At 47.5% G+C, this 27594-nt stretch overlaps 1 protein-coding gene across 1 annotated transcript; it reads right to left on the bottom strand.

Moving 5' to 3' along the window:
- Window positions 1-1060: 1060 nt before the first annotated feature.
- On the bottom strand, window positions 1061-27594 carry Tsen2 (tRNA splicing endonuclease subunit 2). Its single transcript, XM_051203726.1, has 12 exons — window positions 27551-27594; window positions 22696-22901; window positions 20763-20844; window positions 19614-19650; window positions 15531-16047; window positions 14663-14740; window positions 8389-8439; window positions 6353-6491; window positions 4468-4504; window positions 3223-3334; window positions 2242-2331; window positions 1061-1426 (listed from the first exon to the last, which is right to left on the bottom strand). Exons 2-12 carry the CDS (start codon window positions 22879-22881, stop codon window positions 1367-1369), a joined length of 1389 nt encoding a protein of 462 aa, XP_051059683.1. The 5' UTR covers window positions 22882-22901; window positions 27551-27594; the 3' UTR covers window positions 1061-1366.

The following is a 27594-nucleotide window of genomic DNA, read 5'->3' as shown; positions in this document are numbered from 1 at the left end:
AAAAAGTCAGTAAAAATGAACTTGGAGCAAGCATGTCTGATAGCCCACTGATGCTCGATGGGAGTCCAGGGCAGGGAACTGCACTACTGAACCCGATATTCAGATCATGAGGCCTCCTAACACACGTGTAAGGGCAGGAGTGAGGCCTGCACAAATGCACACAAATAGGATGTGGAGTATGAGCAGACTGCATGGAGTCAGGAAGCTGATGGCCACAGGTCACAGTGATTAGCATACATGGCTATTCTCTTTTTGAAATATCACTGCTTCCAAAGATGGTTTCCACTGACCACTTTGGGATTGTCATGTGCCATTTCTTGAGCCTGGACCTGGATGAACCTCAGATACTTCTCTTGCACTTATACTAACTCACACTGTGGCTCTCAACCCATCCTCACAGGACCACCTCTCAAATTCACACCCCTGGCTGGCTATCTTGTGAACATGTACCAAAAACATGCTGAAGCTTAATTTACCTGTTCACAGTACCCAGATAGTTCTTCAAGGGAGATAACCCAATCATAGCTTCACCCCTGTAAGGGGTTATTGTGATTTTTGAAGGATGACTTAGCTCCCCAGAGCTGGTTAGAGAACTATATCCCCATCCCAGGTCTTGTTTTGGTTCATGCCTTTTCCCATTTCTCCAGAATATTATGACGACAACAAGTGCCAGACCTGTGTCATGATGTTTGGACTTTCCAGCTATGAAAACCATGAACCAAATAAGCCTTTCTTTACGTGATATCTAATCAGGCATTCTGTTACTGAAACACAAAAACTGACTAACATGCCCAAATGCCTCTTGGGCAAAAATTTTTCTGCTCTTTAACCCATGGGAAGATGGGGGTGATGCCATGTTCTGCTAAATGTAAACCACACTTGTTAACTTTCCAAAAGCTTTACTGCTTTGTTTGTTTGTTTGTTAAGACAGGGTTTCTCAGTGTAACAGTCCTGGCTGTCCTGGAACTTGCTTTGTAGACCAGGCTGGCTGGTCATTGAGATACAGCTGCCTTTACCACCTGAGTGCTGGGATTTAAAGGCCTGTGCCACCACCACCTGGTACAAGATGCATTTTAAATAGCTAATACTGTATAATTTTGTGTTCAACATGCAAACATGTCAAATAATGAGTTCACTGAGAAGACATCAGTCACTCAGTATTTCAAGGCTTCCAGGCCATCACTGATTTTCAATCCTTTGGGTTATTGGTTGAAGTCCTTGGGTGGGCTGAGCCACAGGAGTAGATTTTCCATTTAAAGCAGCAGAACATGGGGTTCTGATCCCCAAACCTGCTCATGCTCCTTCAGGGCAGACTTCTGCCACAGTCAAGAGTTGCTGGTGAACTGTGGACTCTGAGGTTGAAAGGTCAAAGCTCATCCTGGTCACTTCTCTCCCGTGAAGAAACCCAACGGCTGAGAATCACCTCCTGTAACCGAGCAAAAGAGGGCTGGGCTTCAGAAAAAAAGTGGGAGTCCCAGTCATGTGACACCGTGACCCTCACACGGAAACCTGTTCACTGTCACCACTGAACTAATGACGAAGGCCTAACCCCCAGGACTGGCCTGGGGTGCACGGGCATTTGTTGGTCAGCCATGGAAGTGAGAGGTGAACTTTGGTTGGTATTTTATGAATCACCAACCTAGAGAAGATCAGAACAAATGGAGGGAGGTGGCGCTGGGACCACAGGGAGACTGGGACCACGGAGGATGCAAGGGCACACTGGCTGTGCTGTTGGAAGTCTTCCAGGCAGTGGGCGAAGGGAAGGGCACAGAAACAGCAACAGACACCGGGGACTCAATGATGAACTTGGGAGTCCCAGCAGAGGAAAGACCGCCAGTACTAGAGGGCGCCTGGTTCAGTGCAGGCACGAGGACTGAGATGTGGGGTCGCAAGGCTCAGTGGAAGAGCAGGCACTTGGCATGAGTTGGGCCCCGTGTTTTCACTCTCAGTGCTGAAGGAAGTCACATGAGAAGTTGGAGGAGGGAGAGACAGCTGGTCTCTGGGAGTAAGACCTGTGGGAGACCTGGCCTGGCTACAGCGGGAGATGGGGAAGCAACAGACAGACAGGCTGGGGCCGTGGAATGGTGGCCTCTAGCAGGTCACTGGGAAGAAGGACAGAGAGGTTTATGGGGCCAGAGGAAGCATTTCCTCCCTGAGAAATGGGCCTTCCTGGCCAGCTCCCACAGGATGCAGTGGGAGCAGACTCTAGGGGGCTGTGGCTCTGCCTCTGCACGCACAGACCTGAACCTGTATCTTCTTCATGCACTCTGGGGTTTCCATGTCTTCGCTAGTCATGGTAGAGGGCTTAATCAAGTAGCACAGCATCAGCTCCTGCAGAGAAACAAAGAGGCTTCAGTGTGCCTGTGTGTGTGCCTGTGTGTGTGTGTGTGTGTAACAAAGAGGCCTCGTGTGCCAGCATGTGTGTGTGTGTGTGGGGGGCACCCCACCAGTCCCCATGTACACTGGACACACCGTGGTATGTACTCACTGCTCACTGCTTTCTGCCTAGATCTGGCTCTTCTCTAAAGACCTGGCTTTTATAATTACCCAGAGGATGTGACAAAGCAGACAAGCTGATGGATTGCACAGCTAAGATGGAGAACACACACTACCTGTGCTATCAGGTGGGGGAATCAGGCTGGCTCAGACTCATGAGCCTCCTGTCTCCACTATCCAAATTACAGGTGTGTACACCTTGCTGAGCTGTACAAGCAACTTAACATTGTTTACTATTTTGTTTAATTATGTGTGTGTGTCTTTGTGTCTGTGTGTAGTATGTGCATGTGAGTACAGGTGCCTGTGGAGGCTGGAAGAGGGTACTGGGCCTACTGGAGCTGGAGTCACAGGCGGCTGTGGGATGCCTGATATGGATGCTCTGGTCCTCTGGAATGAAGCTCAGTGTGAGCCCTGAGACACTGAGCCCAAAATGACTTGAAAAAATAAAAACAAAACAAATCCTTCTTTTTGTTTATGTGTGTGTGTCTCTCTGTGTGTGTGTATGCCATGTGAGTGCAGGTGCCAACAGAGGCCAGAAGAGGGCGCCAGCTCCTCTGGAGCTGGATCAAAGATGGTTGTGAGTTGTCTGATATGGATGCTGGGCTGAACTCGGGTCCTCTGCATGAGGCAGCAGGCGCTCTTAACCTCGGAACCATCTCTCCATCCCCCACATTCCCACTTACAAAGGAACTATGTAAGTGACAGGCAAGGCTAAGGCTGTGTTACCTTAGAGACATTGCCTGAGACTCTGCTCAAGGCAGCCAGTGACTTCCAGCTGAAAGGTCTTCGGAGGGAGCCCTCAAAGTTGTCGTCCACTAGCTCAACGATGACAGAATAGCTGGAAGACAAGAGAGGCATCCTGGAAGAGCTACACTATCAACTTGTTCAGAGAACAGTGTCTTACTAAAAACTAAGACTGAAGGATTTCACATCGCCTGGGGGTAAAAGCCTACACCGCTAAAGAGAATTATTAATGACCAATTGGATGGGAAGCTACCCCCTTTAGGCTGATGGCACACTTCCTGACAGGAAAGACTAGAAATACTTTTCTCAGTGTGAAAACAGTAAATTCATATGGCTGTTTGGATATTCATACTCACTGGCTGCTCTGAAGACTGTACACGTCCATGATGTGCACAGTGTAACAAGGCCAGTATCCCATCATTTCCCTGCAGGGCTGATCATGGAACCCAGGGCCTCATACAAGCATTCTACCCCAGGCTCAGCCTGAAGCCTGTGGGATCAAACTTCCTTCCTTCCTCTCTTTTTTTGAGACATTATGTAGCCCTGGCTAGCCTGAAATTTGCTATGTAGACCAGGCTGATCTCAAACTTATAGAGCTCCACCTGCTGCTTCCTCAGAGTGCTGGGCTTAAAGACAGTTCTACCACACCTGGACAGGAATATAACTTTTTAAAGATACATATTTTATTTTTATAAATATTAGGTTTGGGCTGGAGAGATGGTTCAGTGGTTAAGTGCATTGGCTGCTCTTCCAGAGGACTTGGTGTCAATTCCCAGAACCCACATGACAGCTCATAACTGTAACTCCTGTTCCAGAGGATCCAACACCCTTATGCAAACATATATGCAGGCAAAACATCAATGTACATAAAATAAAGTATTAAAAAAGTAAGTATAGGTGTTTGCCCACATATGTGTTTGTACACCATATTCATGCCTGTGTCTGTGATACCAGAAGAAGATATTGGATCTTCTTGTTGTAAGCCACATGCTTACATGTGCTGGGAACTGAACCCTGACCCTCTGGAAGAGCAGCCCTGGTTGTCCTTGAACTTGCTCTGTAGATCAGGCTGGCCTTGAACTCCTAGAGCCACCTGCTTCTGTTTCTTGAATGCTGGGATTAAAGGCCTATGCTACCACTTTTAATTGTTTCTGAGATACTGAAAATTAAATGGAGCCAGAAATTCCCTTGTGTTCTTTCATTTAATTTATTTAAAAATTTCCAAACCTTGCGTGGTAAAATGGAGGGCCTTTCCGATACAGCACTGCAAAGAAGAGAAGGGAGATGTTAACCCATTACAGTCAAGCTGAGCGAGGCAAACACCCAGCTCTCTGCATGAGGGCACTCTGCTCTCTGCCCTCCAGCCTGCTTCAGATCCAAACTCCTTCTCCCAAAGAAGTTAGTCAAAGCTGGCTGGCGATGGCACAAGCCTGTGATCCCAGCATTTGGCAGGCAGAGGCAGGCAGATCTCTGTGAGTTCGAGACCAGCCTGGTCTACAAAGCAAGTTCCAGGATAGGCTCCAAAGCTACACAGAGAAACCCTATCTTGAAAACCAAACAAACAAGAAAAAACAAACAAACAAACCACTGCCCAAACTGACACCCTGGCCCAGACCACAAGCAACTGGCCCAAGTTAAATATAAGACCTGAAAGGCTGTACCTTTTCAGACCTTTCAAATACTGTGAAATTTTTATCTGAGTTCCACAAACACTTCTGAAGACCCAGGAAGCACTCACTCGTATGACCCCTATGGAAATGGGATCTGGTGACTATTAGGAATGATTCCAGGGCTGGAGGGGAACCCAAAGATAGATGGTCACTAGCCTGGGTCCCTGACACCTACAGCTCCCAGGGGCTGTCATGGTGTTCCCACACCCCAGGACTGTTTGTCTCCTCTTACAATCAGAGAGAGCATCAATAATGTCTCAGGCTCCAAAATCTGAAGTTTTCCTTGTGGGGGATCACAACTAGGGCCTCAGACACAAAAGGCCTAAGCTTCCCATCAAGCTCCACCCAGGCCCCTAATCTGAAGTTTGCTGAGTGTGTTAGAAACTTTCACAACATGAAACATGCTTGTGCATAAAGTCATTAAAAAGATAAAGAGTATTAAGTCCAGCCTAGTGTTTAAGGTCTTTTGCCAAGAGACCTCTCTTGTTAGTGCCCGAAACCCAAAATGCTTCTGTGGCCAACCACTGAGATGAGGACTCGCAATATGAGTCTCTGAAAACAACAAAGATACGAGCCAGTCCCTACAAGCCACCTGGTTCCTCTACATACAGTGCCACTCCATTGTGTTGGTGGGCTGTCAGGCCCAGCGTTGCTGACCAGTTTCTCCTCTATTTTGGTTCTCTTCCATTACTGTTAAGACAGCACTCAGAGGGTCCCACTAAATTGGGTCACTTGGAAGACTTATCACTCCCCTAAAACCCAGACCTGGTCCCAGCATGACTCCCTTGGGACCCATATTCTCCACACTCTTGCCTCTGTGCTGTTCCTGAGACTTGCTGAACGCGTCCTGCCTTAGCCTCTGTGCCTGCAATTTGCTCTGCCCAGCTAGCCCTTCCCAGACACAACTCTCTCGCACTATGCTCACATTCCACTGGGGAGGCAGTGACATGTAGAAGTGCCTGTGAGCCTGTACACTAGAACCAAAGCCTGAAAGTGACTGGCCTGGAAACACTGAGGGTACGTGGCCTTTCCTCTCCCAATGGAATAAGGAGCACAAGTGGCATACAGAATAGCAAAGGGCTGGCATAAGGAAAGTGCCACAGGAATGTACAGCACCATGCCTGACAATATGTCCTCAATAAATGACAGCTGGGGACATCTTCACAACTCTAGGACTCTGCTCGTGTGGAGGATGAGGCAAGTGAAGCTGCAAGGACACAGGCCTGACCACAATCACACAAGCTCATGGCTCAGGTGCAGCAGGTGCCATAGAACTCTTGTCCATGATTAAAAGAGCCTTCATCTGCCTGTGGGCTTCCCCAGCACACTGCCTTCTCACTGTGGATTTAACCCATCCCATCCAAATACCCAGCCTTTGTATCATCAGGCAAAATGGGCTGACTGTGTCCTCGAATCTGCCACATACACCAAGAACTACTCACACAAATCTGTTCCGTATTTGAGCCCCACTTTGGGCACCCAGCCTTTGCTTCGAAAGTAGTGGTAGGCCATGTAGGTAGTCCTGAAGGTGGGCTGGACTGCAGTGAAGGCTTTCCAGAGCTTCACTATTGTTAAAGGCTCCTAAAGTGGAAAAAAAAAAAAAAAAAAAAAAAAAGACATTAGTTTGCATGTATTTACTCCCACTCAGTAAGGGAGCAGACATCTGGATTACAATGGTAGTGCAGCAGCAATAGAGACCGGACCCACACTGACTACGTGACAACAACCACCAGGAGTGGTAATTTGGTTCATGTTGGGTTAATCGTTCCCCTTGCAGTGCTGGGTGTGCAAGACTGGGCCTTGTGCGCACTTACTCAAGTACTCTACTGCCCTCCTGCACATGTGCAGTTAAAAAAGCTATGCACATTAAAATTGGTTCTGTGGGTGGTGAGACAGTCTCATGACGATAGCCCAGGCTGGCCTCGAACTTGCAGTCTTCTCATGTCTGCTTCCCAAGTGCCACCAGAAAAGTCTCCAGTGACCCATGTGGTTCCCACCCGAGGCTCTCACTCATCTCTTCTGCAGCAAGACTTTAGAGAACCCAGAAAACACTGAGGCCGGGGTGCAGCTTAGTGATGGAGCATGGGCTCAGCATACACAGGCTCCAGGCCTTGGGAGAGGGATAGGGAAAGGAAGAGGGAAGACTAACATCTAGGAATGAGAAGCAGCAAAGGGCAAGGGTCAGAGCCATGTTAAAAGGTGGGAATCTGGGTGTGGTGTTGGACTCAAGTGTGACAAGCCCACTGGAGCTTGTTAAAACACTGCCCTTTAGAGAGCAGCTACTGCAATGGCAGGCTGGGCTCAGGAGAGTACAAATAATTCTGTAAAAGGAATTTTCATTAAAGACCCAAAGATGAACCCTGGCTCTAGAGATGAAGCCCAGGGCCTTGTTGACCCTTTGCCAGTGAGCTGTGGCCCATCCATATCTGTGGAATTAAAGTTTAGCCTGCGCTGAACTGAGCTTGTCTCACAGGTGGCTGAGCCCCAGCCAGCTGATGAGTTGATTCTTTCCCAAAGGCACCCCCTCTTCAATTGCCAAAGGGTCAATGATGACAACACCCTGGCCAAGGTGAAACCACAGACTTTGAAGTCACCAAGATATGGGTTTACCAGCTGATTCTAAACACACTAGCCAGGTGGCCTTGGCTGAGTTGCTTATTTTCTCATTTTCTCTGAGCCTCAGTTAGCTTGCTAATGCATCATCTACTAAGAGTCAGGAAGGATCAGAATCAGCACAGGCAAGCTAAGAGCCATGGCTCACACATGTAATTCTAGCACTTAGTGAATTCCAGGCCTGCCTAGGCTACAAAGGGAGATCCTGACTCAAAAGCAAATACAAAGGATTGGAGAGACTGCTCAGTGGTTAAATAAGAGCAACCACATGGCAATTCATAACTGTCTGTGCTCTAGTTGCAGGAGATCCAAGGCCCTGTCTGGCCTCTGTGGGCACCCAGCATGAATGGGCTGCACCAACATGCAAGCAAAATGCCTATAACATAAAAATCAAATAAAACAGAAAACAAAACCAAGATATAAAAAGTCCAAACAAACAAAAACCAGTGAATTTAGGGCCTGGCACAGGCATGTACAGGACGGGTATATTGGTGACTTTGATGATTTTGCAGTGCTGGGGGTGGAACGAGGCCTCAGGCATGTCAAGCAGACACTCTGCTCCTGAGCTACACCCAGCTGCGGTTTTGCTCTTTGTTGGTGGTTTTAGAACCATCCAGATACAGGTTTCCTTCTTGCATAACAAGCCACACTTCCCGAAGATTCTGAGGAAGACCCAATCTAAAAGGGTCACCCTGGCTTGTGCCTGAAGTGCTCCAGCTAAGGCTCCAAACCCAAAACTTACAGGAAAAAAGGCAATTCCTACTTTTTCCAGTCAAAGTTGACACATTTGCATTAAAGCTCCATGGGAAGGGGTCAACCCACTGTTAACATGGGACTATGAAATCATGTGTACACAGAAACTTACCTTCTCATAGTAAATACTTAAACATCCCAGGGCATACGTCAGGAAGAACGCCTACAACAAAGCGGGGAAAGATCTCATTAGAAACGCTGCTGCTCTCCTAGGATGGGTGTGTAAGCAGCCACCTAGCACGCCCGTGGTTCACCCCAGCATCACCCAACAGAAATAAAAATAGCTTTCTGACAAAGTCAACGTGTTTCCAAACACTAACCTCATCCCATCAGCCGCATGTTGTGTCTTCTGACCCAGGCATCAGGATCTACTACGATCATCAGGTCTCAGGTACCCAGGAGATGGGGTGGTAGGCAGTACTAAAAGGTAGCTTATAGCGACACTGGGTTTCTTTGTATTTTATTGACTGCAGACCGAGGACTTCCTGCATGCCTGAACTACTCTGTCAAATTACACTCCAATATGACTTTTCTAGAACCAAAGTATCTGAAAGGGCATGAGACATGCTAGCCACAAATAATGACAAATGGCCCCTGCCTCCAGGTTCTGGGCAGGAGGGTCCCTGAGTACAAACAGGACTTGGCCTGGTGTATGTATGGCAATAAGTGGCCAGAAAGCTAAAAGGCCGAAATGTCCAGGGATGAGAGTGTGCAGGGCCTCCTCAGAACTATCCAGAGCCCCTGGACACAGTGTTCTCCACAGCTGCAGGTCTCTAAGGCTGCCTGGAGGGCGCCTCAAAGTCAAAACAAAATCCTCATTCGTGTTCCTATAGAACACGCTCCAAGCCTGTGGTGAGACCATGGCAGAGCTCGTAACAGCCAGACCTTACAGTGATCTGCCAAACAGGACCAATATTCTCACTCAGCTTGATTTGGAAAAGTTATATATATGAAAAGTTTTCACATAAGTACTATTTACAGCAGGATGTGGTGGCTCAGTCCTGCTTCTGGAATATGCTCAGCCCTTCCCACTCTTGCTTTTCCAAGGACCACTCTTGCTCTCTGCTGTGTTAATGGTCCTTTCCTCACCACAGGCTCTAGCCACTCTTTTGCCTGCCTCCTCCAGAGCACTTGCTTTTGTCTGGAAATGTCTTGCGTCCAAGCACCTCTCTGAGGAGAAGCTCTGTCTCTCAGCCTACAAGACTGTTTAGCTCTCTTCTAGCGAGTGTTCAATGCTTGTGTTCAAAGAATGAAAGGAGGGTTGGAGAGATGGCCCAGAGGTTAAGAGCTCTGATTGTTCTTCCAGAGGTCCTGAGTTCAATTCCCAGGAACCACATGGTGGCTCACGAACATCTGTGATGAGATCTGGTGCCCTCTTCTGGCACAAAGGCATACATGCAGGCAGAATACTGTGTACCTAATAATAACTAAATCTTTAAAACAAAGAAAGAACTAAAGGTGCTATGATAAAGCTCCAAGGGAACCGTGGCAGATTCCATGGCAGATGAGGATGATTGAGGTGGGGAACAAACATGTCAGACAGACAGAGCTTAGTGAGAGCTTTATAGAAAGGGAAAAGGGGGAAGGAAAGAGGTAGAGAGAGAGGGCAGCAGAGAAGAGGGAAACAGGAGAAGTCCTGTCTGCCACAGGGGAACAGCAGGAAAGAGAGGGGAAGAGAGTATAAGTGGGCAGGGGGTCTTCCTTTTAAAGGGGTCCTTTGCACCTGTGTGCAGACTAGTAGTCATGGAATCCTGGGCTGACCAGAGCATTGCCTGAGTGCATTCTGCCAGGGTAAGGCCAGCATAATGCCTGGACCCTTACAAAAGAAACCCCAATCCCCCAATGCCTGCCTTGGCTCAGGCCCAGGTGGCTAGATCCACTAGGGGCTTCTGCACCTGCCGCAGCTTGGTCACATGGCCCTAGCTGTCTAGTTCTCAGTGCTTGCCACAGCCCAAAGGCCGGCTACAGCCCTGCCTTGGCCTCACTCTTGTCATCACCTTTCCTAAGACTGAATACCGCAGTTTTTAGATGGCCCAGGGTGACCAGAAATAACACAGAAAGATAAAACTGTCCCCTCAGGCAGACAGGTTCCCTTCATTTTGTCAAATTTGCATTCCTTGGTTCAGAATAGTGCAATACAAAAAAGAATTGGCCTCAGAGGAGCACGGTGGAGACGGAATAAGGTCTAAGCAGACCTGGGTTCAAGCTTTCACTTAGTAGTTTAAATTAATGAAATTTTTAATTTTTATTTTATGTGTATGTTTTTTTTCTGCATGTATGTATGTGTACCATTAATGTGTCACGGACCCAAGAAGGCCAGAAGAGGGCATCAGATCCCCTGGAACTGGAGCCACCACATGGGTAATGGGAGCAGAACTTAAGTTCTCTTGAAGTTAAGTGCCAGGGCTCTTAACTACTCTCTCCCATCTCACTAAGGGTTTGGAATCAAACCCTCACGAGACAGGGGAGGGAGGTCTGCGACACTGGTATCACCAGCAAGCTTTCCCTTTTGGGTGCTGAGGTAGAGGTGAACCTGAGGACAGTTTTTCCATCACATGGCTTATTCAGGTAGAGCCCACAGCACTGGAAAATCAGATCTCAGAGGCAGACCTCTTGGAAGCTACCGAGCAGCATTATTCAGTGATCACATGACTCCTTAAAGGAAGAGCCAGAGGTGGAGGGGGTGGGGGGAGAGGAAGAGCAAACAAAGAATCAATCAGAGTGGTATAGTCTGCTATGGGCAGGGTTCAACACAGGACAGAGAAGAAGCCACCCATGGAAGATGCTATCTATGTTACAGCTGTCAGCATCCAGAGATCCAGAGAAAAGGCAAAAGCCACACACGTGGTGTAGTCCCTATGAATTTTTCGACACAGGGTTTCTCTCTGTAGCTTTGTAGACCAGGCTGTCCTCGAACTCACAGAGATCTGCCTGCCTCTGCCTCACAAGTGCTGGGATCAAAGGCGTGTGCCACCACCACCTGGGGAATTTTTCTTATTTATGATGGGCACCAACAATTTAGAGAGGACAACTTGCTATGGGGGAGGGAATGAAGGCCACCGAAGAGTCAGGAACCCAACCACATTTGTGTTAAGTTAATGTGGTATCTGATACTGAACATGAACTCAAAGAGGACTGTTACACTGAATAAGCAGAAAGGACGCATCTGAAGTGTACCCCCAACTCTTTCCCCTCAAGCTTTTCCTTAGCAAGTCACATCCTTCCACAAGTTACAATCAAGCCAAATTCTGCTGGAGCTCAGTTTAAATTCAGAGGAAAATACAAACAAACAAAAGTACCTGCCATTCTGTGTCAGGACAACAGACAGCATAAAAAAACTAAACTGGGGCCACATGTACTCAGAGATGTTGCATCCTTGGTGAGATGTACACGTAGTTTCATACCTTCCAGGAAAGGCACCCAACACATGACACATCTCATTTGATCTTCACTATAGCCCTCTGGGGGAAACATCCTGGAATGTCACCACCAGAAAACTCGGGTGACACCTCTCATGTGCTATGTTGATGAGGTCAGTATTTTCTCCCTACTCATCTTTTCTGGTTTTTTGAGACAGGGTTTCCCTGTCTGACCTGGAACCTGATATGTACATGTAAGTGACCTGGAATTCACAGAGATCCCTTTGCTTCTGCCTCGCAGTGCTGGGATTAAAGGTGTGGGCTACAGTGCTCAGATCTATTTATCTTTGTCTATCACTTCACTTCTATCTTAACATGGAGGGGAGCAAAGCCAGGGTTGCAGGCATGCTAAGCAAATGCTGTGCCATGGAATTATGATCCGGGCACCGTCATCTTATTTACTGCCATTTGTCACTGCAAATGTTTTAGACTTCAGGCTGTAGAGTCAGATGGCTTAGGTCCAAGTACTGATCTTGAGCAAGGAATTTAACCAGCCTGAGGTTCAGTTTCTTCCCCATCAGAAAGATCACAACAGGATCTAGGGTGATACGAGGACTTGAGATAATACACAAATCAGTCCTTAGCAGAGACACTAAGACCATGCACATGGAACTTAAGACCAGCACATACACTATTCCATTGTTCTCGTTATGTGTGACTTCCTCTTGAGCCCTAATCCTGGGTCAATGAGAGACACCCCTGTGGATGTTCCCTCTCCCGTGAAATGAAATAAGCACAGTGCAATCCCCACAGTATCTGGAGCAGATAATGCAGGTGAGGCAGACGGGGCAGGTGCTGTTGCAGGAGCTCGCTTCCTCTGCCCCAACTGCAGGTCCCCAGAACAGGAAGGAGGAGGCCCCCCGACCCTGCCCTGCCTGCCACTCAGGTCCTCCCGAAATGTTGGCTGAACAAAAGACCATAATAGGAGGGACACATCCCTACTTGCATCATTCCTTCCAGGCCCCAGCAGCCTCCCTTCCCCCCAACAGTCAGCCAGAGGGCTCACAAGGAGGATCTCATCACCCAAGGACAATTACTGTGTACAAAGGATACAGAAATCATGGCACACACCAACAGTGGGATTTCATTCCACCACAAAGAAAAGCAAAACGATACACTTGCAGGGAAATGAAGATCATTATGTCAAACACAATACAATAAACCATTGGCTCAGAAGGTCAAATTCTGCAGGATCCCCCCTCACCCCGTCTGTAGTCTGTATTTTCCCCTAATCTACATTTAAATTTATGTGTGTTGGTCATAAAAACAGAAAGGATGATGTGAGAGGATGAAATGTTCAGGGAGGGGGGACGGGAAAGAAGGTAATGGGATCCAGGTGGGAGCAGGGGGTGTGTTTATCTATAGAGGGCAGCAAGGGCTTCACTAAGAGGGGACCAAGGGGTGAGGGAGTACAGTGAAGGGGTCCATGAGATGAGACTAGAAGGAAGGAGCATGGACCAGGGAGCAGAGGATGACAGACACAGCCCTGAAATGACCATTGTGGACAAACACAACAAATTCTCCAGAGACCTACAAGTCTGTCAGGAGCTGTGGTGCTGCTGAGCTACCCGAGAAGCCCAGGAAGGGCCCACCGCCTCCCTCAGCAGAATGACAGTTCTGTGTGCAGAGCAGATGGATGCAAGAAGGGAGGGTCTCAGTTACTAGAGGAACACATCAGAGGGGCAGTGTTGTTTTAGGACACTTCAGAATGCGACTAACTCAGTGAGTGGAGCACACTAAGGCATTCTGCAGAAAGAAATGCTTAGAATCAACTCATTCACTCAGCAGTCAGTACGTGATCAGAGTCACACAGCAAATTGAAAACAGTCAGTCGGTTCTGCAATTAAAAAAAAATTGAACTCTCTCCCTCTCTTGTTGTGGGGATTCTCTCTGCCAACAGCTCTGGGGTACAGGCCTTAGGGTGTGGCCTGGGGTGCTACCTGAGTACTGAAAAGCTGGTGGTGTGGGATCAGCAGCGGCTTCCGCCTTACTTTGTATCTGTGAGTTTGTCCTTTTCATCATGAGCTCACGCATCACTCTTATTTTTTCTTTAAGAGTCTGACTATGCTGTTTAAGCTGGCTTTGAATTTCTGGGTTCAAATGATCACCCTTCTTCAGCCTCCCAAGCAGCTGGGGCCACAGGTGCATGTGGCCACACCAGGCGGACTGCTTTTGTTTTTGCAGTCCTGGGGATTGATCTGGGGCTTTGTGAATACCAGGCGGGCACTCTACCAACGACCTTCACCCCCAGCCTGAGCCACACACTGCAAATGAAGGAACTGGTATGCTAATTACACCTCACTAAAGATTACTTTGTAAAAAGCTGATGAAAGTAAGCTGGGCATGGTGATACACACCTTTAAGCCTAGCACCCAAGAGGCTGTCAGGGGGATCTACGTGTTTGAGGCTAGTTGTCTATATAACGAGTTCTTGGGCAGCCAGAGCTACACCATGATACCCTGCCTCAAAGCAAACAAAGAATAGACAAATCTGTGTCATGAAACCTTGCTGAGAAAGAAGGATTCAAGTTGGGTGCGGTGGTACACACCTAAATCCCAGCACACCTGAGGCAGGAGGCCTGAGAATTCAGGCTAGCCTGGGCTACGTAGCAAGAATCCATTAAAAAGAAAAAAAGAAAAAAAGGAAAAGAAAAAAAGGAGGAAGGAGGAGAGAAAAATGGGAGGAAGAGGGGAGGTCTCATACAAACTCCTTAAATGCTCAAAGCTGGCTGCTTTCTTTCCTTGCTGAGGGTTTGAACCCATGACTTTCACTCCATTTCAGTGATTTCGCTGAGCTACAACCCAGCTCCAGCACACTCTGAACTGACGAGACAGGTGGAGGGTCAGCATGCTGGCAGGTCTCAACGGTCAGCATTTTATACAGAGCTGCTCTGCTCTCTGAGGAGGTTCGGGTGCTCAGAGCACAGAGCTAGACTCACCCAGGCTGAGACACAAGATGCATACATACCTCTTCTAGGCTGAGCTGCAGATACTCAAAGATCCTGTATGGATTTCTTCTGCACACCAGTCTCTTTCTCTGCAGCAACTACAAAGAAAGGAAGGAAGAGAACCAATCACCTGGGACACAGGTGAACGCCACCTGGCAGGAAGACTGAATCCCCAAACGAGCAGTTTTTTGATAAACTCAATGCTGACATGTTGTTGAGTAAAATAACCTTCGTGGACAAAGCTGTTCTGATGTTTCTGCTGCTAACAGATTTTCCCGGAATGATGTGACTCTTTACTGTTAAAAGCAGTGCTACCACTCACAAGCTATGTGCCAGAGCCTTCACTTTCTTAGCTGTACCTGAGATCAGGCAATTGCACTGCTTTTCTTCTCCCAAATAAGACAGACGATTACTTAACTTACTTAAAAAAATTTTTTTTTTAAATTTGAATTTTAGTGGAAACTGTCCTCAGCTGCTGTGCAACTGGGACTGTGCCTCAGTGGTGGCCTCCAAAGCACCATACCGGCCCAGTGTTGTCCACAGGCCTGCCTGGCGGCAAGTGAAGGGCATCTGCGTGGGCTGACATCTTCTGCTGGTCAGCGGCAGGTGGCTCTGGAGAAATGACGGTGGATGCCTACAACCATGGGTAGCACTAACTCCATTGCTATACTTTTCCTATCCACGTCCAGTCACGGTAAAGCCTGCATTAGTGAGAGACTAGCAACAGTCACTACCAGGAAAGGAAAGGGACCCTAACACACTGCAGTGAGAGCAGTAACGGATGTGGACTCCCTGTTTAAAAAGCCAAGGCAAACAGCTGTGTTCTCGGACGGTAGCTGTCTGTAACTGAAGCCCAGATGAGGAAATATCATACTTTGTTTTACATACCTTCTCATCTGGGGCCTCGTCCTCCTGGACATCACACAGCTCTTCCTCTACGAGTACATACTCATGAGCAGCCCTTTTCTCTCCTGTTGTCCGGCTGCTGTCTTCAGGCCAAGGGCCATCCTGGGGAATGAGGGCTTCCTGGTTATGGCAGGGGACTTGGGGCAGAACTGTGGTGTCTTCTATCACATGTCCATTAAGGCTAGATGGACTAGACACAGTGAGTGTGGCATGGTCAGGCCCCTCCTGTAGGCAGTCTGAGTGTGTGTTGAGACCCTGCAGGTCATCTGACTGTCCAGCACCTCCAGTGGTCACAGGGAGTTCATCCTTTCCCATTCTGCCTTCCAGGGAGGAGTTGGCCTTGGAATTCAGTGGGTCATACTGTGGGGTCTCCTCTTTCTCCTTTCTGCAAGGGAGCTCCAGTGGCCCTGTGTAGTCTGTCAAGATCTTTCGCACAGTGCTCTCATCCTGGCCTTGTCTACGCATGAAATCCATGGCCCATTCCACTCGACGCTGATACCTGTCCAGAGAAACACTGTCAGTAACACAACTCCAGGACAACAAAATGACCAAAAAAGTCGGCAAGATGGCCCACCAGGATGTCGAATGTTCCTAAGGGTGGGCTACAAGCAGAGCTTGCCTCCCTCACATTCTCCTACATCTAATTGTCCAGCAACACGCATGTGCCACTGGCCCTTTGATATCATTTGCTTACTTTGACAAAATTAACCCCCATTTAACAAAGTGTGAAAACATGTAATTTAAAACCAAGAGATGCTGGTAAATAAGGCAGAGAAAATATCGACGTTTACTGGCATCCATTTTGTCTTATTTTTAATCTTGGTTATCACGAAGTTCATTACAGATACTCCTTTCATAAGATCCTTTGTTTAGTATTGAAAAGGGAATGTCAATCAATATTTTTCACAGCACCCATGAACATCACTGGATATGGAAAGAAATGGTTTGCCTTATTATACAGTTCACGCTTGTTTTCTGTTTTGATGAAACACTCTGACCAAAAGCAACTTGGGGAGGAAAGGATTTCACCCTTAGAACTCACAGGCACTATGAAGAAACCCTGGGCAGGAGCTTCAAGCAGGACCTTGAGGCAGGGATGCTAGCTTTCTTTTCTTTCTTTTTTAACTCACAGAGATCTGCCTGCCTCTGCCTCCTGAGTGCTGTGATTAAAGGCAGGCGCCACCAATGCCTGGCCAGCTAGCTTTCTTATACAGCTGTAGTGATATATTATTTATGATTTATTAAAGCTTGACTGAGGATTCAGAAAAGCAAAGTTAGCCTCAACTATACAAATCAGGCAGTGATGAACACACCTTTAATCCCAGCAGCCAGAAGCTAAGGAGGTGGAGATACACACCTTTAATCCTAGGACTCAGGATTGACAGACAGATCTGAGTTCAAGGCCACCCAGATCTACACAAGATTGAATCAGCCTAAAAGAGAATTATAGCTCACACCTTTAATCCCAGCACTAGAGAGGTATAAAAGATAGAAGCAAGGATTCAGTAGGAGGCTTCAATCTCCAGCATCACAGGAGAGGCAGCAGTTTGAGACTTGGTGAAGAGCTAATGTGTGGTTCAGTCCTTTCAGCCTGGACTAAAAGTGAGAGCTAGTGGCCGGCAGTTTTGCTTCCCTGATCTTCAGCTTGAACCCCAATATCTGTCTCTGGATCTTTTATTTATTTGTGTTACATACAGCTCAGACCCACCTGCCTAGGGATGGCACCACCCTAGTGGTCTAGCCCTCCTCCGCTAATTAGTTGAGAAAATGCCCTGTAGACCAATCTGACCCAAGCAATGAACTATGGTTTCTTCTTCCCATCTGTGTCAAGTTGACATTTAAGATTAGCAGTCACCACACACACACACACACACACACACACACACACACACACACACACACAGAGAGAGAGAGAGAGAGAGAGAGAGAGAGAAATAAATCCCCCTTCGGAATATAGTAACACATTACGAATTACATTTCTATATTCAAAGAGCTGAACACTTGCCAAGGTACAAAGACCATGAAAACATGGCTGTATCAGGACATTGCTGGGATGTGTTCCTGTGACATCAGAACCTATTGCAAACAGAAGGTCAGCAGAAGGCTGACCTCAGAGGCCAACACCCGAGGCTCTGCCCAAACCCAAGAAGATGCATTTAATTTCATTCCTCACCTGTGTGCTCAGATACCTGGACATATCAGGGTGCACAAACTATCATGTCTCACACAATCCAGCAGGCAAACTGTCTTTTGCACCCAGAAAGAACCGTGTCTGCTTCACCTTGGCTCACCAGAACCCAAGTTATTCCACATTGGTCTTCCTACACACAGATGAGCATACATCCCTGTACACTGGGACTGAATCTTTGACTAATTCATTTATTGCTGTTCTGGAGATTGGACTTAGGGCTACAAGCAAAGGCAAGAGCTCAACTACTCTATCACTGGGCATTATTCTTCCTTTTTTTTTTTTTTTTTTTTTTTTTTTTTTTGAGACAGGCTCTTTCTGAGTTGCCCAGGCTGCTGCCTCAGTTCCTTCCTTCCTTCCTTCCCTCCCTCCCTTCCTTTTGCCATTAAAACTTCCCCCCCCCACTTCCTTTCCCGCCTCTCCTCTCTCCTCTGCCTCAGTTTCTTGAGTAGTTGGTATTGCAGACCTGTACCACCAGGCCTGACTGAACCTTAGATTTAAAATCTGAAACATAGCAAGGCTGCTCCAAAACCTGTATTAGCACAGTATACAATGTGGAGAATCTGTTCTTGCACATTTGGGGTTTAGCCTGGACTCCATCTTTTACTACTGTGTAGATTACTTAGCTTCTGTTTCTGTTTCCTCCCCTACAAATTGGGGATACTAGTCCTACTCGCTCACAGAGATCTCAGGTCTCTCCCACTGGCCAGACCACCTCTCCTACCTGATCAACCATGTCCAGTTATTATCTGGGCCATTCCAGAGGCAGCTTTGGAAGGCCCAATTCTGATCTCCAGGAAGGAGCTTCCCAAGGTTCAGCTCTTCACCTGCAGAGCATGGTATCAAGAGGACTGAGGGGTCTTCACGGGCTGGGGTGAGGACTCAGGAGACAAGAGAGGAGTTGATCATGTGCACAGCACCCCTCACACCACATACTATACTCTAGCCACTGCCATTTAACAGCTGCTTTATTGTTCTCATGTGTCACCTCCTCTCACTCTGAAGCTGAGCCTACTTAGTCATCAGAAAGCTATTCCATTAGTGTATTTTTTTTCAATTTAAGATGAGGTCATCCTGACTGGTGTAGTTAACAGACGAGGACACGAGGAGACATACACACACACACACACACACACACACACACACACACACACACACACAGGAGGCAGGGACTAGCCAAGAAGACCCAGGGCTGCAGGTACCACCGGCAGCTGTGCCCTCCAGAGGGAGGTTATCCTGTCAATCTGCATTTTGGTCTTCTGGCTGCTAGAGCTGAAGGTGTATTTCTGTTGTTTCACCTCACTGAGTCTGCAGGCCTTTGGGCTGGCAGCTGAAGGAAACATGCGTGAGCTGAGGAAGCCCTTGTGGGCTCTCACGCTGTGGTCACTGCAGTGTCACTGAGTGGTGCCCTTCAGGGAGGTAAGACTCCCTTCCTCAGACAGGCTTAGCCTCATGTCATCAACACATCGAGCATGATTAGGAGGGGTCTTCAGCCCTGGATATGTTGGGATTAGCTGGGTATTGTACAGGTGTCTGTGGAGTCAGGGGAAATGCTTCCAGAATGTCTAAGAGGGCTTGACAGGGGCTTCTGTGAAATCCTCTGGCCCTACAGTGTGCAGAACAAGCAAGAAGGCAGGACCATCTGTCCACATGGGCTGGAAGACCTGCTCAGAACTGAGTCTCAGCATCTCAGGACTTTATAATACACTCTCGACATGACAGGAGTTGGTGTTTTGGGAGGCTGACCTCAACTGGCAACACATTTCAGATGCGATTTGAGCTACATTAATTTTGGACAGTTTGGTTGCGTCATCACAGATTACCTAATACCAGACCCAAGATACCACTGCACCACAGTCAGAGTCAGCCCCACTTACTTCTCTGAGGTGATTATAGGCATATCTGTCTGCACACCTGGAACAGAAAGACATTCTATTAGTTCCATACAGACTGTAATGACTCCTTCCACCACATGGGTCTGTGACTGCCAGTTTTGGAATTAACTAAACCCAAGTAGCTAGGCACACCTGTGAGGGATTTGTCTTGATTGCATCATTTGTGGTGGGGATCCCCACCCTAAATCTGGGCCACATCTTCTGGTGGCAGCCCACATAAAAAGACATGAAAAAGGAAGCATCTGCTTTTTTGCTTGCTTGCCTTCATTCTCTCTGGCAAGTTCATCTAACCTGCTGCTGAGGCACTCCCTTGCTGGCATCAGAGCCCACCTCTTCAGGATCCCCACACAAACTAAAGACCGGCTGAGATAGCCAACATCATAGACTGAACAACTACTGAATTCTTGGACTGTCAGGAGACAGCCAGCCATTGTTGCACTAGCTGGACTGTAGCCTATAAGCCACATGAATACACACACACACACACACACACACACACACACACACACACACACACCAGTTCTGTCGCTCCAGAGAACCCTAACTAACACAGGGTCTAAGGAATCTAACTCAGGTCACAGGGTTGGTAGCAAGTATTTTCATCAAACCAAGCTGTCTCACCATCAGCCCCACAGTATGTTTAATAATACCATAGTTACTGTAAATTCTGCCTGTGCAAATAAAACACCAAGCTCATTTTGACAGCTGCACAGGCAGGCAGAACCTCCTGCACACAGCATCCTGCCAGGCAGGGTGTAACAGAAGAGCCTGAGTAATACTTTCCCCTGTCTTTTGAGGTGCAGTGGATTGAAATCAGAGCCCTGTGTATGTAAGACTTCTGACCATTCCAAGAAAAGTGAAACACATTTCCAAGAACCATAAGGATCTTTTTGCCTGGTCTGCTGGCATGTGGGAGATCCTGATTTCAAGGTTAGCCTGGGCTAAGTATCGAGACATTCTTTAAAAAAAAAAAAAAAAAAAAAAAGTCACACCAAAACAAAACAAAGAACTGTTTTGATGTAAATTTTTGTAGGCGTTCTTCCAGGCAGGAATGTTGTCAGTGTGCCTGTCTTCCAGAGCTTACCATCTCACCAGTACATGTAAGCGCCAAATGAAAGCTGTATGGCTTACCTTTCCATCTGGCAGCCAGCTTGGCATTGGAGATTGTGAAGTTCGGACGGCTTCTTGAAAGAATGCCTTTTCCAAAGTAACCCTTCCAAAAAGGAAACATGGTCGATGCTCAGTTGTTAGGCCTGCAGCTGTAGCAGAATAAAACTATTCAACAGCCTCGTGTTTCCCTGATTCTCTAAGGATCATACATTCCCACCTCTGTGGTGTGTGGTGTATGTAGTTGTTCATGTATATGTGTGCACAGGGGGGTGTGCATGTATGTACATATGGGAGAGTAGGTGCATGTGTGCACACGTCTGGGCGCCATCAATGTTGAGTATTTCCCATGGGTCCTGGGATCTGGACTTAGGATCTCATGTGCTTTATTCAGGGGTCATCTCTGAGCCCCATGGTTTTCAGCACCAGCTCGCCTATCTCATGAGGAATCACTTTGGCTTGCGTCTAGCATCCTGAAGGCACAAGGGCAGGCAGGGGCAGCTTCACATGTGACTCAAGAATGCATTGTGTGTGGGAGTGGACAAAGGCCCGATGCAGACAAAGGCCTCTTAGATTCCTTCCTACTCTGCACTGGACATAACGCTCTCTTCCTTGCTGATTCCCCACAAATGCACACTTTCCCTGCTTTTGACTATAAACAAGCAGAAAAAAAACATAATAATAATAATAATAATAATAATAATATGATTAAAATGTAACCAGCATATGAAAAACCTCATTCCATCTTGCATACTGTGAACAAAGGCCTCAGCAGTGAGCTGTAGGCAGATAGGACCCAATGATGCACCAGGGCCCCACTGACCTCACTGCAAATTCTCTAGAGAAGGTAGAAGACAGACAGGATGCCCATCAGCTGTTCTGAGCTAGGAATGAGGACAGGGTTTGGTGTCATAAGTATGAGACCATAGGGGAGAGCAGGTTCAGCTCAGAGGTGGAAGATAAGGACCTCGACCCAATCCCCAGCATCAACCCAAACACACAGATACTAAAACTGGACCGTGGTGATAGGGAACCACTCTATAGATCCACGATGTCACTGAATTAAAGGTATGCTTATGAGGGGTGAACTTGTTGGCTATAAGCTACATTTCATCCAGGCTTTGTGAATGCAGTGGTGGTGCACACCTTTAATGCCAGCACTAGGGAAGCAGAGGCAGGCAGATCTCTATGAGTTCAGGGCTAGCCTGCTCTGTAGAACGAGTTTCAGGGCAGCCAAGGCTATACAGAGAGACCCTGCCTCAAAAAACAAAACACTAAACAACAACAACAACAACAAAACCAAAACAAAAAACCCAACACAACAAAAACGATCCATTCCTTTAAATCTCATGTGTATGGGTGTTTTGCCCAGATGTATGTCTATATACCACATGTGTGCTTGGTCTTTCAGAGGCCAGGAGAGGGCACTGGATCATCTGGAACTGGAATTACAGATGGGTGTGAGCTGCCATTCTGGTGCTGGGAATTGGATTCAGGACCTCTAGAAGGAGTCACTGCTTTTAACGGCTGTCTCTCCATCAGGCTGCCTTTCAAAATTCCCCAGTAATAAAAAAGATATGGGGAGTGGAGCGGGAGAGGTGGGGGAAGCAAGCCAACAGTCTTATTTGAAGCCCTAACTGCCATAACTAGAAGCTGTCCTCATCTAGCAAGTCTCCAGACTGGAAAGAGAGCAGAGACCTTGGGGGAATTTTCCATAGGCCCTGGCTCTGCCCAGGAGCTGGGTCCTGTGCCCCAGGGAAGGGACAGAAGTCGGTGGGGGTGATCTTCAGTTTTTACCCATTACATTTCTGTAAATTACTTGTTTGTCTTTCATACACTCACTTCACCCTATGTGGTGCTGGAGGGTGGGTTTGTGGCTGGGCGTGTCTAGTTGTCAGCCTCACAGTCGAGGTTGGGAGGGTCTGCTTAAGGTGTCACCAGGGTTGCCAGGGCTCACCTTCCCATACAGCTGTTCCATGTCCTCTGCACCCCTGACTACCACATTGTTGCTAATCATTTCAGCTCGGAATATTCGGAATTCCTTCCTGGGACCTTGGTCCTGACCAAAGATGGGCAGTGGTGACTCGTAACTCTCATATACTCTTCTTTTCCTCTTCGGGGCACGGAAGACTGCCTCTGCCATTCTTCAAGGCTAACAGGCCTCTAGAGGACAGGGGAGGAGAACAGGTCAGTAACCATGGACTGATGCAGCCAGCACACACAGAACCAGGTTTATATGGTCTCTGGAAAAAGGCAGAGCATCTATAAAATAATGAATTACAAGACGCTATGGGAGAAGGACATGGTTGCACAGATAAGTCACCAGGGGTATCTCAAAGGCTGAGACCGATCAGAAGCCAGTGCCACCATCTTAACTGAAGCTGGTAGCACCAAGGCCTAGCCTCACACCCTGGGTATTCCTGCCTTTAAGGACAACATACTTTCCTTTCCTTGACCAAAAGACATTTAGAACCTCCCAGGAACTGCTAATACTCCTTGAGGATGTACAGATAAACCAAGCAAGAATGTGTCCTCAGCAAAGTGAGTCTAGTGAGACCTCCATCTTCCAAAGACTGACTTAAGATATATCATAAACCCTGGGGCAATCAGTTCTCAGGGGTTTCTGTTTGTTTGTTTATTTTTTTTTGTTTGCGTAATTGAAACAGGGTCACCATGTAGATGAGGATAATCATAAACTTCTGGCCCACCAGCCTCTACTTCCTACATGCTGGGATTTGAGGAGTGAGTCATTATGCCTGGAGCCCACTTTTAAAAGGAAAGAAGTCACTGCCATTTAGGGGTCAATTATGTTCTACCAAATGCCAGCGGGTGAGTGCAGGGACTCTGAAGCCAGACTGGCCATATTGAAATCTACTCTGAGTGCTAGTTTCCACAGTGCACACACTAAAACCAGGAAGCTGCTGCCTCTTAGTTGTGAAACCTTGGGCAAAAGTCCCCCAGCCGCCAAGGCTTACAGAGTGTGCTGTTGAATACTTGTTTAACCAAGCAAAGATATGTTATACTTGTTTAACTGTGTAAAGATGGGTTGCTGCTTTACCTTGCCTGCCTAAGGCAACTGATTGATCTAATAAAAAGCTGAACAGCCAATAGGGAAGGAGAAGGTATAGGTAGAACTTCTGGGCAGGGAGAGTAAGCAGGAGAAGAATTTAGGCTTAAGTAGAAAGAAAAAGAAATGACAGGGAGACACCAGGGGCCAGAAAGACAGACACATAGGAAGCAGGAAAGTAGGAAATACAGAATGAAAAAAAGGTAAAAAGCCCCGATGCAAAATGTAGAGGAACAGAAACAGGTTAAACTAAATTGAAAGAGCTAGTAGGAGAAGTCTAAGCTAAAGCTGAGAATTCATAATTGATAATAAGTCTCTGTATCTTTATTTGGGAGCTGGTTGGTGGCCCAAAGAAAATGCCAACTCCAAGAGTGCTTGGGACAGGACCTGGCACAGTGGCACTACCCATAACTGGTGATAAGGGTTATGAAGTGAGTGCCAGCAATGCCATTTCACAGCCAAGGCAACATTCAGGTCAGTAAGGCCTGAAAAGCGCCCTGAGAGCGATGATGCTGGATAACCGCAAGGCCATGGGGCTCAGAGCTCCAGCCCTCTCTGTGGGTCCTGCTCAAGCTCAGGCTGTGTCTGTTCACTATGGACTAGTTATGAGTGAGATGTCACACAACTGCCAAACAGGTAAGGCATTACCTAGAAGGAGCCAAGGAAGCTGAGTTAAGGCCTCTTTATTCTGGGTCTCACACTGACCTGAGGAGACAAAACAAGTGTGGAACACACACGAAAGCAAGTTGGATATAACACAGGGCTGCCGCCAGGCAACAGCTCACAACAGGAAGCATTAATGAGCCACAGTTCATGAGTCCATGCAAATGTGTACACTGCAATTGACAGACAGATGCTGTCAGCAGACAGGCAGGGATTCAAACCTGTAGCTGCCTAGGGTCAGGTCTGTACATGAGTTAACCTGAGACGTTACATGAAACTTAAAGGACACATATATAACCCTTCACAAAGGACAAAATACAATGATCTGGGTGCCCTTGCACTGAAACCAACTTCCATTAGACAATGGAGAGGTGCACCTGAGGAGGTGGGCGGCTTTAACATTTCATGACTATTAAAAGAAATCATGTGGCAGGAGCACTAGCGTTGTTTTTAGAGGATTCAGGTTCCATCCTCAGCACCCACACAGCAGCTCCCATCCATCTGTAACTACAGTCCCAAGGACCTAATGCCCTCTTGCCTCTGTGTGCACTGCTTGCAGGTGGTGCAAAGAAAAGACACACAGGTCAAACACTTTAAGTGTTGCATGTCGTAGTGCAAGAATATATATGCAAGCATATATATGTATGCAGGTATGTATATGAAAGCAATCATCACAATGTCCTGTCTTAGAACTGATAGTGTCCCAGATAGAAACACATCAAAACAAGGTTAAGTTCTTAGGACGTCAAGGAAACATACCTGAGCATTACTGTGCATGCTATGTATAATGTTGAACAGCATCTGTTACCACTCTACTTACTGTATGGTAAGGGAGCTGAAGGGCTGTTCTCCCGAGGTCACTGTAACTAGATATGATGACTGTCAGGCTGATAGCTACCCAGGCAAGCCTCTGGGTATGTCTAGGTTAGATGAGCTGAGATGGGAAGCCCAACCCTGAATGTAGACAACACTATCCCATGGGCTGCAGCCTCAAGAGCACAGAAAGTGGTGAAAACAAGCCCAGGAGCCACACTCTACTTCCTGACTGTGGTTACAATGTGAGCAGCTAGTCTGTTCTTGCATGTGGTACACAGAACATGCATGCAGGCAAAATACACGGGTAAAATAAACATAGCTTTAAAAGAACAAAAACGCTTCTTGTTGCCATGTGAGCAGAACACCATGATGTGAAAGGGCAACAGAAATAAATCTGGAACCATTGTAAGTGAAGGGGCCTAACTAAACTGAGTGCAGCCATGACAGGCTGCACACTAACAATACCGGGACTAGGCCTCACCCTTACCCTGAGGAGGGCCAATCAGAATTGAGACAAAAAAGTACTAGATGCTCCAGAACATTATGGAGAGCTTATCTAACTTGCATATAGTTGCCAATTTCCTTGTAGCAACAGCAATACCAATCACTGTTTGACAATTCAGGAGTTCAACCCCCATCTGAGCCCAGAATTTCCCTATCCCCCCATCATTTACTCCTTAAAGACCCTGCCTCAACTAAGCTCAGGGCTCCTGGATCCAACCACTGGGTCAAAATGGAGAGTCCAAGCTGGAGCTTGCAATAAAGGTTCTTGTTTTTGCATATGAACTTGGGACTCCTGGTGGTCTCTCGGGGAGGGGGGGGGAGCTCATGACTCGGGGCATAACAGTAAGCAGGCTCAGGGTTCCAGATACCAACTGGGCCACAGACACACACATGGCCCCAGAGAACTGTCCTTATCCCACAAAGAAGTTGAGGTCAGCCATTTGCTCAAAGCTGTTACTAGGGAATGCAAGTGGTGGCACATGCCTGTCATCCTAGTCCTCTGACTAAGACAGAAGGAGTGCTCTGAGATCCCAGGTCATCCTGGGCTATAGAGTGATACCTTATCTCAAAACAAAACAAAACAACAACCCCCCACCCAATAAATAGATACATAAACAAAAAGAGGAAGGACATCTTTTATGTGTCCAAGGCACATTTACTATATAGGGCAGACCCGGTCAGTTGTATGGAGGATTGAATGCCAAGGCTGTAACTTGCTTTTTCCTGGTGCTGGGGACTGAACTCATTCAAAGAAAGGAAGGAGGCACAGTCCCAGCGCCCACCCTACAGGAGAGAAACATGACTCTGGGCTGAATGTCCCTGCAAAGATTGCTACTCTTCACTTCCCAAACCTGGGCATGACTGATGCCAAAGCATCACAGGTGTATTTCTGTCCACAAAAAGCAAGGCCTGACCTGCTAGCCTAACTTTCATTTAAAAATTTTGGTGTTGCTATGTAGCTTTGTCTAGCTTTAATCTATCTCATTATGATCTCTCTGCCTCAGTCTCCCAAGTGCCCAGAGTAAAGGCTCGAACCATCACACCCAATGGTCAGCATAACTAACCCCTTTTAGATGCTCCAAAATGTCAATCCATGAACAAATAATAAAGGAAGGGGAGATGCATTTATTTTCCAGCACTCTTGGACCAGGTATCAAACAAGCCTCCCTTGGCAAAACTCTCTTATTGATTGATTGATTGATTGAGACAGAGCCACACGTGTAGCCCAGGCTGGCATCAAACTTCATACGTGACTAAGGATGGAGAATCTGTGTGAGTTCAAGACCAGCCTGGTCTACACAGCGAGTTCCAGGACAGGCTCCAAAGCTATACAGAGAAACACTCTCGAAAAACCAACACCCAAACCAACCAAACAAAAAAACCGACTGATCCTCTTGCCTCCACCTCGCAAACGTGAGGATTACAGGCGGGCACAGAACGCGCTGCCAACCGAGCCCCATTCTCAGCCCTCGTGGGTTCCCCATCACTTGAAAACACACTTGCGCCTGTGTTCCATGCTGCACAGCTGAGGTGCAGAGCTGAGGGCCAAGGCAGACCGGCTCCGGTCTGGGGCCGCCGGCACCTTGTCAGTCCGAGCAGAGCGCTCAGCTGTGCCAAGCTGTGCCGAGCAGGACGCTGTGCCACGGACGCTGAGTGACAGCCACCCCCCCCCACCCCACTCTCGCACGAGGCCACTTCCGCGCTGGACACCGGGACACACCCACACCGGACCGCCAGGCCTCTGGCCTCCAGTCAGTCTTACCTTTCCCGACCACGCGCGCCCACCGTTACCTGGGCAACCTGGGG

The sequence above is a fragment of the Phodopus roborovskii genome, unplaced genomic scaffold (assembly GCF_943737965.1).
Source record: "Phodopus roborovskii unplaced genomic scaffold, PHOROB, whole genome shotgun sequence".
In the NCBI taxonomy this organism is placed as follows: Eukaryota; Metazoa; Chordata; class Mammalia; order Rodentia; family Cricetidae; genus Phodopus; species Phodopus roborovskii.
Note: the sequence above shows the minus strand (reverse complement) of the source record. Positions and strands in the feature narration are given on the sequence as shown.

What these genes read in the sequence shown, in the direction of transcription:
- Tsen2 (XM_051203726.1), bottom strand. Translation starts at nt 22,881, where the DNA reads ATGGCAGAGGCAGTCTTCCGTGCCCCGAAGAGGAAAAGAAGAGTATAT. An exon ending in TGGAACAGCTGTATGGGAAG is followed by an intron (nt 20,845 to 22,695) that starts GTGAGCCCTGGC and finishes CCTTTTTGGAAG; the next exon opens with GGTTACTTTGGAAAAGGCAT. An exon ending in CCTATAATCACCTCAGAGAA is followed by an intron (nt 16,048 to 19,613) that starts GTAAGTGGGGCT and finishes TTCTCTGGACAG; the next exon opens with GTATCAGCGTCGAGTGGAAT.